At 43.1% G+C, this 9,841-nt stretch overlaps 1 protein-coding gene across 1 annotated transcript; it reads right to left on the bottom strand.

The window, feature by feature from the left end:
* Positions 1 to 309: 309 nt before the first annotated feature.
* On the bottom strand, positions 310 to 2,231 carry LOC121559169 (nanos homolog 2-like). The gene has a single exon (XM_041872478.2). The coding sequence runs from the start codon at positions 897 to 899 to the stop codon at positions 357 to 359; it is 543 nt and encodes a 180-aa protein (XP_041728412.1). The 5' UTR covers positions 900 to 2,231; the 3' UTR covers positions 310 to 356.
* Between the last annotated feature and the right edge of the window lie 7,610 nt (positions 2,232 to 9,841).

Below are 9,841 nucleotides of genomic sequence, written 5' to 3' on the forward strand. Positions count from 1 at the left end.
TGAATATGTATCACAATATATAATATGTAGAATTGAAATAAATGGTATTTTATCATTTGTACTTGAAATCTACATTATTTAAATATTTAATTTAGAATTAAGCGAGGTTGAAGATACAAAGTCTGGCTTAGGGACAGAGGGAAAACAGTAAAAACCATGCATAAAAGGCCTCATATTATATAATAAAAAGAATGATTGAGCCATGATACATTTTTTATAAGTTCCCCTTAGGGTGGAGTAAGTATGACAAAAACAAAAAAGAAGAAATGTTTTTTAGTTTTTATTATTTCATCCAGGGACAAGAAAAGTACCATAGTTAAAAGAATCACCCATTTACAGATTGATTTAACTATTTTCTACTCCACAGCCCACCGGTATTTCGGCACTACTTCGTTGCGCTGTGGGCAGTGTCGGCGCGTGTGAGCTTTGTCTCCGGTGGCGCCACACATAGGACAAATGTAGATCCTCAGAATGGGGCAGATGACTTTGCCGTCTTTGGTTTTCAGTTTGTGGCTCCGGTAGATCTCTGCCGTTTCTCCATTTTGCTTGCAGAAGCCGCAGTAATCGCCGGAAGCCATGCTGTGGCTCGTGTTGTCTGAAATGCTGCTTGCAGAGGACAGGCTCTCAGTCCCGATCGAGTTCAGACGAAACCACGGTTGCTCCTGGCGACCGGTCTGGTCCTCGGCGTCCGGTACTTGCTCCTTCAGCTGGGTATAGGAGGTCTCTGTCCGATCTGCGACGTCACACAGTTTCTCCAGCAAACTCCCTAGGTTCATGTAGTCATGCCACATGTCGAAATAATGGGTCGGGGGCGGGGCGAGGCTGCTCTCCTCAGCGATGAGGTTTCTTTGCATTGTAATCTTCGCGGAAATCATGTACAGGCGTCTGGAACTCCACATCAATAATGTCTGTGGCCTGGACGCATTCCAGCAATTTATAGTAGCCTAGTGGGCCGGGCCAAACATTTTAACAATGTAGCTTGTCTGTCTGGTCGAAAAGGGGCGGCATTTGCGAAGTGTGTTGTCTGTCGGAAGGGACTGGCCCCAGCCAGGTGGTAAACATTGCCACGTGCAGTTTGTTATTGTTTTGACATGAACTTTTTCAAGTGCAACACATGAGTAGATGTTGAGCTGTCTGTCAGAGAGAATGAAAGGTTTAACGGTTATTATGTTTGACGTTGATGTGCCGTAATCCCTCTTTCCGCATTATAGTTCTGCAGTGTTTGAACACAGATTTTTAACATTGTACACCAAACAAGGAAGCGTCTATGCAGATTTGTATATTTATATCTGTAGGACAATTTTATTTTATTATACCAATATTGTGTCGCTTTATAGGGTTTTGGTAAATCACAGGTAAAATCTGATTTGAGTGGTCCCTGTTGTCAATTCGCATTAATGTTTTCCTTAATGAATTGTTTTCTAAGTTATATGAACAATAACCTACAGTCGTATGCATTTAAAGCCAACATTGTGTAGGAAATGCTTCAACTGTGCATTGGGGATGGAATTCCTGATTATTACAGCAAATGTGTAAATATGTTAGCTATATGAATGGAGTGCTCAGTAAGGCCATGAGGGTTTAAACTTTAAAGGTCAATGGGTATCTTCTTGATGTTGTTTTGCAGCTGCACATGGAGCCTCATATGTCTAGACGGAGGATGTCTAGACTGAAATGTATCACATTTAGGCTCCTTAGCGTTTTGACTGCATGCAAACCCTCATGTATTCTCCAACAGCTGCATGTGTTACTTACATTGACACAGTTGGCCAGTACAAATGCAAACATTGTACTCTGTGGTAGTGACGGTGCAACATTCTGTTTAACATTATACAATATGTTTACTGGCTCACTTGGGATGTCAGAAATTGTTGTTTTGTCACAGACTGTAAAGCTCCAAAGGAGGATTCCAAGTTCTGAAATTTCCCACATTTCACTTTAATGTTTGCTAATAAGCTGCTGAAGGTTCAAGCTCTTTGCTATATGCTTCTGTCATTTTCATCCTTTTGAATTCATCATGTGGTAAGTGATTTATTTTGGAAGTGGTTTAATGCATTCTCCTGTTAGTAAAGGCTTAATATCATTTTAGGCACTGACTGTGAAATCTGAAAAATAATGTATTATTTTACTCTAAGAAGTGGACATTAAGAAGCCAGTGTTGGTCCAAATTGCACAAAAATGACACCCTTTTAGCTTTTTTTTTAGGTCCCGTGTAGCTCCGTTGGTAGAGCATGGCGTTTGCAACAGCAGGGTTGTGTTTTCGATTCCCACAGGGAGCCAGTATGAAAATGTATGCACTGTCGTAGTAAATATATATAATGTTATAGCTTGGTCTGACTAAAATCTTGTGCATGACCCATCTTGTGTTGGGCCTTTGGATTTAATACAATGCACAAAGACTTCTATCTTGTCGGCCTTATCAGCAGGTGGCTATGGACAACACCCACGCCATAGGTCTCTCAGTTCTCCCAACTCACGACTTCTTGCTCTGAGGACATACACACACACACCCACACACACACACACATATACACACACACACACACACATCATCATTGTTAAACATACACACACATACACACACACACACACACACACACACATACACACACGCACACACACACACACATCATCATTGTTAAACATACACACACATACACACACACACACACACACACACACATACGCACACACACACACACACACATCATCATTGTTAAGCACACACACACACAAAAACCCCCTTCTCTTAGGCTGAACATCTGAAGACAGAGAACCCGACTCAGAGCCAATGCAATGGAGGTGACCTCGACCAACTCATCAGGACCAATCAGAAGATCAGAACTACTAGAATCAACCTACTTTATTTTATTGTATAAAATGTCAGCACACAATGTTTAGGGGCTCTCTCTCAGATATCTCCCTACGAGATTGACGAACGGGTCCGTGCACGCTATTCTCAGATATCTTTACCTCTGAATAAACTGCCTTATATTATACAATTATCCACCTTGTCCAAAAGTCTCTACTTGGTCTCCGTTCTCCAGTAAACTTGTTTTATCAACAGCACTCACTAAGTCGCTCTGGATAAGAGCGTCTGCTAAATGACTAAAATGTAAGTCAATAATTGTCCATTTGGTAGAATTTGAAAAATCCAAGACAATACTGAACAAAAATATAAACTCAACATGTAAAGTGTTGGTTCCATGAGCTGAAATAAAAGATCCCATAAATGTTCCATACGCATATAAATCTTATTTCTCTCCAATTTTGTGCACAAAAAGGCCACTCTAAAATGTGAATGTCGTTTTAGAGAATTTGGCTGCACAACCAACTGGCCTCACAACCGCAGACCACGTGTAACCACGCCAGCCCATGACCTCCACATCCGGCTTCTTCACCTGCAGGATCATCTGAGACCAGCCACCCGGACAGCTGATGAAACAGGATTATTTCTGTCTGTAATGAAGTCATTTTTGTGGGGGAAACTAATTCTGATTGGCGAGGCCTGGCTGCCCAGTGGGTGGAAATCCATAGATTAGGGCCTAATGAATTTATTTCAATTGACTGATTTCCTTATATGAACTGTAACTCAGTCAAATAATTGAAATTGTTGCATGTTGTGTTTATATTTTTGTTCAGTATATATCCTCTAATAATTCCTCTCCAGGCATGAAACCAAGCTTTCTGAAGCCTGGCCTGAGGTACACCCAACCTGATTGGTCATTCAACAACAATCTGGTCACCAATAGATCAAAGCTGCAGAGGGCCTCAGCCTATCAGATCAACCAGGACCTTCACTTTACACGTGGAGATGCTTCCACTCAGGTAAGGTAACAGTGTGGCTAGCCATTGGTTGTTACCCCAGCCCTTTTAGAGGAATACTTCGGCTCTCTTTTCAGTTTATAGGAATACACTCTTGCACACCTCACGTTCTAGGGGCGAAATCTCAAATCTAGCAGTTGTTCTGACAAAACAGCAGATCCAGTCTATATTAGGCAATGGCAAACGACCAATATAGTACTTCAATGAAATGAATTGACTCCACTGGAATGTAATGTCCTCCTCTCTCCCCCCTGTTGGTCTAGATACGCTGGGCCACCCAGAGCACCAAGAACCACCTATCCTACCGCGTAGAGGAGCTGGGGCACTGGCAGAGCCAATCAGCTGGCAGCATCGGCAGAGTAGACCAGGAGATGGCTACCCTAGTGAAGGTAGAGTGGAGTCAGAGGTCACATTCCCCTGCTCAGATGTTGCATGCATCAACCAATGGTTGCATGCCACGTCATCGACTGACAGATTGCTAGAACATATGATGTTGTTAGCTGATACCTAAAATACCTATCCAGGTGTTGTAAGATCTGGCAGGCGTCAGCAATGCCTGGGCAGAGGAATGCGCCCAGAGTCTATGCAATGAGAACAGTTGGGACACTCAAGACACATCACTGCCCTTGATACTGATTTATAACAGACAAGAAGACTTAGAGATGCAACCAACGTCTCAGAATGTTCCGATTTCAATGTGTTGTGTAGAACCAGGTGATTGGTGATCATGTAGACTAGGGAATCTGCTCAACATTCCCATGGCTCTGGACATTCTATATGTTGCACCTCACGGTCTGTGACTGTAAATGGCCCTCTCTTGTCATGTGTGTGATTTGAACTGATTTCACAGGTGTTGGGTGTTTCCAGGTGAAGGCGATCGCAGAGCGCAGAGCGCTGTCTGCAGGCGAAGGTCCTGTACAGGCAGGTGTTGAGGGAGTGTGTGGCGCCGAGACGGCCGGACCTGGTCCATGACCACATGGAGGCTGAGCTGAAGAGGGAGGTGGAGCTGGCTGAGGAGATCATCCACCTGATCCAGCAGAAGATCCACCTGGTCCTGGACAACCTCCGGTCAGAGATCGGCACCCTATTCCCTATGTAGTATACTACTTTTGACCAGGGCCCATAGGCTGCTGTTGTGATCTCAACTATTCCAGTGACGTCAGTTAATGATTTGCGGATTGTAAGGTCTGAGTGACGCACGCTTTGTCTCAACTGTATCAAATCAGGTCCATGGTCATGTAAGGAATTGTCTCATTGTGTCTGCAGAATGTTCACCTATGGCCTAGCCAGTCTCCAGAGCTTAATCCCATAGAAAATCTATGGAGGGAGCTGAAGGTTCGAGGTTGCCAAACGTCAGCCTCGAAACCTTAATGACTTGGAGAAGATCTGCAAAGAGGAGTGTGACAAAATCCCTCCTGAGATGTGTGCAAACCTGGTGGCCAACTACAAGAAATGTCTGACCTCTGTGATTGCCAACAAGGGTTTTGCCACCAAGTACTAAGTAATGTTTTGCAAAGGGGTCAAATACCTATTTCCCCCTCATTAAAATGCAAATCAATTTATAACATTTTTGACATGTGTTTCTCTGGATTTTGTTGTTGTTATTCTGTCTCGCACTGTTCAAATAAACCTACCATTAAAATTATAGACTGATCATGTCTTTGTCAGTGGGCAAACGTACAAAATCAGCAGGGGATCAAATACTTTTTTCCCTCACTGTATCTGCATTGACGCTTTTTGCACTAACCTTTTACTCATCACATACGCTGCTGCTACTGTTTATTATCTATCCTGTTGCCTAGTCACTTTATTCCTAGTTATATGTACATGTCTACCTCAATTACCTTGTACCCCTGCGCATCGACTCAGTACTGGTACTATTCTATTTTTATTTTTTATTTTTTCTCTCTTTGTTTGGAAGGGCCTGTAAGTAAGCATTTCACTGTTAGTCTACACCTGTTGTTTACGAAGCTTGTGTCAAATACAATTTGATTTGATCTGGGACCAGGCTATAATAATATAATAATAATATGCCATTTAGCAGATGTGCGCATACATTTTTACATATGGGTGGTCCCGGGTTTTGGTAAATCACAGGTAAAATCTGATTTGAGTGGTCCCTGTTGTCAATTCGCATTAATGTTTTCCTTAATGAATTGTTTTCTAAGTTATATGAACAATAACCTACAGTCGTATGCATTTAAAGCCAACATTGTGTAGGAAATGCTTCAACTGTGCATTGGGGATGGAATTCCTGATTATTACAGCAAATGTGTAAATATGTTAGCTATATGAATGGAGTGCTCAGTAAGGCCATGAGGGTTTAAACTTTAAAGGTCAATGGGTATCTTCTTGATGTTGTTTTGCAGCTGCACATGGAGCCTCATATGGCTAGACGGAGGATGTCTAGACTGAAATGTATCACATTTAGGCTCCTTAGCGTTTTGACTGCATGCAAACCCTCATGTATTCTCCAACAGCTGCATGTGTTACTTACATTGACACAGTTGGCCAGTACAAATGCAAACATTGTACTCTGTGGTAGTGACGGTGCAACATTCTGTTTAACATTATACAATATGTTTACTGGCTCACTTGGGATGTCAGAAATTGTTGTTTTGTCACAGACTGTAAAGCTCCAAAGGAGGATTCCAAGTTCTGAAATTTCCCACATTTCACTTTAATGTTTGCTAATAAGCTGCTGAAGGTTCAAGCTCTTTGCTATATGCTTCTGTCATTTTCATCCTTTTGAATTCATCATGTGGTAAGTGATTTATTTTGGAAGTGGTTTAATGCATTCTCCTGTTAGTAAAGGCTTAATATCATTTTAGGCACTGACCGGAAATCTGAAAAATAATGTATTATTTTACTCTAAGAAGTGGACATTAAGAAGCCAGTGTTGGTCCAAATTGCACAAAAATGACACCCTTTTAGCTTTTTTTTTAGGTCCCGTGTAGCTCCGTTGGTAGAGCATGGCGTTTGCAACAGCAGGGTTGTGTTTTCGATTCCCACAGGGAGCCAGTATGAAAATGTATGCACTGTCGTAGTAAATATATATAATGTTATAGCTTGGTCTGACTAAAATCTTGTGCATGACCCATCTTGTGTTGGGCCTTTGTATTTAATACAATGCACAAAGACTTCTATCTTGTCGGCCTTATCAGCAGGTGGCTATGGACAACACCCACGCCATAGGTCTCTCAGTTCTCCCAACTCACGACTTCTTGCTCTGAGGACATACACACACACACCCACACACACACACACATATACACACACACACACACACACACATCATCATTGTTAAACATACACACACATACACACACACACACACACACACACACATACACACACGCACACACACACACACATCATCATTGTTAAACATACACACACATACACACACACACACACACACACACACATACGCACACACACACACACACACATCATCATTGTTAAGCACACACACACAAAAACCCCCTTCTCTTAGGCTGAACATCTGAAGACAGAGAACCCGACTCAGAGCCAATGCAATGGAGGTGACCTCGACCAACTCATCAGGACCAATCAGAAGATCAGAACTACTAGAATCAACCTACTTTATTTTATTGTATAAAATGTCAGCACACAATGTTTAGGGCTCTCTCTCAGATATCTCCCTACGAGATTGACTGAACGGGTCCGTGCACGCTATTCTCAGATATCTTTACCTCTGAATAAACTGCCTTATATTATACAATTATCCACCTTGTCCAAAAGTCTCTACTTGGTCTCCGTTCTCCAGTAAACTTGTTTTATCAACAGCACTCACTAAGTCGCTCTGGATAAGAGCGTCTGCTAAATGACTAAAATGTAAGTCAATAATTGTCCATTTGGTAGAATTTGAAAAATCCAAGACAATACTGAACAAAAATATAAACTCAACATGTAAAGTGTTGGTTCCATGAGCTGAAATAAAAGATCCCATAAATGTTCCATACGCATATAAATCTTATTTCTCTCCAATTTTGTGCACAAAAAAGGCCACTCTAAAATGTGAATGTCGTTTTAGAGAATTTGGCTGCACAACCAACTGGCCTCACAACCGCAGACCACGTGTAACCACGCCAGCCCATGACCTCCACATCCGGCTTCTTCACCTGCAGGATCATCTGAGACCAGCCACCCGGACAGCTGATGAAACAGGATTATTTCTGTCTGTAATGAAGTCATTTTTGTGGGGGAAACTAATTCTGATTGGCGAGGCCTGGCTGCCCAGTGGGTGGAAATCCATAGATTAGGGCCTAATGAATTTATTTCAATTGACTGATTTCCTTATATGAACTGTAACTCAGTCAAATAATTGAAATTGTTGCATGTTGTGTTTATATTTTTGTTCAGTATATATCCTCTAATAATTCCTCTCCAGGCATGAAACCAAGCTTTCTGAAGCCTGGCCTGAGGTACACCCAACCTGATTGGTCATTCAACAACAATCTGGTCACCAATAGATCAAAGCTGCAGAGGGCCTCAGCCTATCAGATCAACCAGGACCTTCACTTTACACGTGGAGATGCTTCCACTCAGGTAAGGTAACAGTGTGGCTAGCCATTGGTTGTTACCCCAGCCCTTTTAGAGGAATACTTGGCTCTCTTTTCAGTTTATAGGAATACACTCTTGCACACCTCACGTTCTAGGGGCGAAATCTCAAATCTAGCAGTTGTTCTGACAAAACAGCAGATCCAGTCTATATTAGGCAATGGCAAACGACCAATATAGTACTTCAATGAAATGAATTGACTCCACTGGAATGTAATGTCCTCCTCTCTCCCCCCTGTTGGTCTAGATACGCTGGGCCACCCAGAGCACCAAGAACCACCTATCCTACCGCGTAGAGGAGCTGGGGCACTGGCAGAGCCAATCAGCTGGCAGCATCGGCAGAGTAGACCAGGAGATGGCTACCCTAGTGAAGGTAGAGTGGAGTCAGAGGTCACATTCCCCTGCTCAGATGTTGCATGCATCAACCAATGGTTGCATGCCACGTCATCGACTGACAGATTGCTAGAACATATGATGTTGTTAGCTGATACCTAAAATACCTATCCAGGTGTTGTAAGATCTGGCAGGCGTCAGCAATGCCTGGGCAGAGGAATGCGCCCAGAGTCTATGCAATGAGAACAGTTGGGACACTCAAGACACATCACTGCCCTTGATACTGATTTATAACAGACAAGAAGACTTAGAGATGCAACCAACGTCTCAGAATGTTCCGATTTCAATGTGTTGTGTAGAACCAGGTGATTGGTGATCATGTAGACTAGGGAATCTGCTCAACATTCCCATGGCTCTGGACATTCTATATGTTGCACCTCACGGTCTGTGACTGTAAATGGCCCTCTCTTGTCATGTGTGTGATTTGAACTGATTTCACAGGTGTTGGGTGTTTCCAGGTGAAGGCGATCGCAGAGCGCAGAGCGCTGTCTGCAGGCGAAGGTCCTGTGCAGGCAGGTGTTGAGGGAGTGTGTGGCGCCGAGACGGCCGGACCTGGTCCATGACCACATGGAGGCTGAGCTGAAGAGGGAGGTGGAGCTGGCTGAGGAGATCATCCACCTGATCCAGCAGAAGATCCACCTGGTCCTGGACAACCTCCGGTCAGAGATCGGCACCCTATTCCCTATGTAGTATACTACTTTTGACCAGGGCCCATAGGCTGCTGTTGTGATCTCAACTATTCCAGTGACGTCAGTTAATGATTTGCGGATTGTAAGGTCTGAGTGACGCACGCTTTGTCTCAACTGTATCAAATCAGGTCCATGGTCATGTAAGGAATTGTCTCATTGTGTCTGCAGAATGTTCACCTATGGCCTAGCCAGTCTCCAGACCTTAATCCCATAGAAAATCTATGGAGGGAGCTGAAGGTTCGAGTTGCCAAACGTCAGCCTCGAAACCTTAATGACTTGGAGAAGATCTGCAAAGAGGAGTGTGACAAAATCCCTCCTGAGATGTGTGCAAACCTGGTGGCCAACTACAA

This window comes from Coregonus clupeaformis, unplaced genomic scaffold, assembly GCF_020615455.1.
Source record: "Coregonus clupeaformis isolate EN_2021a unplaced genomic scaffold, ASM2061545v1 scaf1765, whole genome shotgun sequence".
In the NCBI taxonomy this organism is placed as follows: Eukaryota; Metazoa; Chordata; class Actinopteri; order Salmoniformes; family Salmonidae; genus Coregonus; species Coregonus clupeaformis.

Excerpts from the sequence above, each read along its gene's own strand:
- LOC121559169 (XM_041872478.2), bottom strand. The coding sequence starts at position 899 with ATGTGGAGTTCCAGACGCCTGTACATGATTTCCGCGAAGATTACAATG.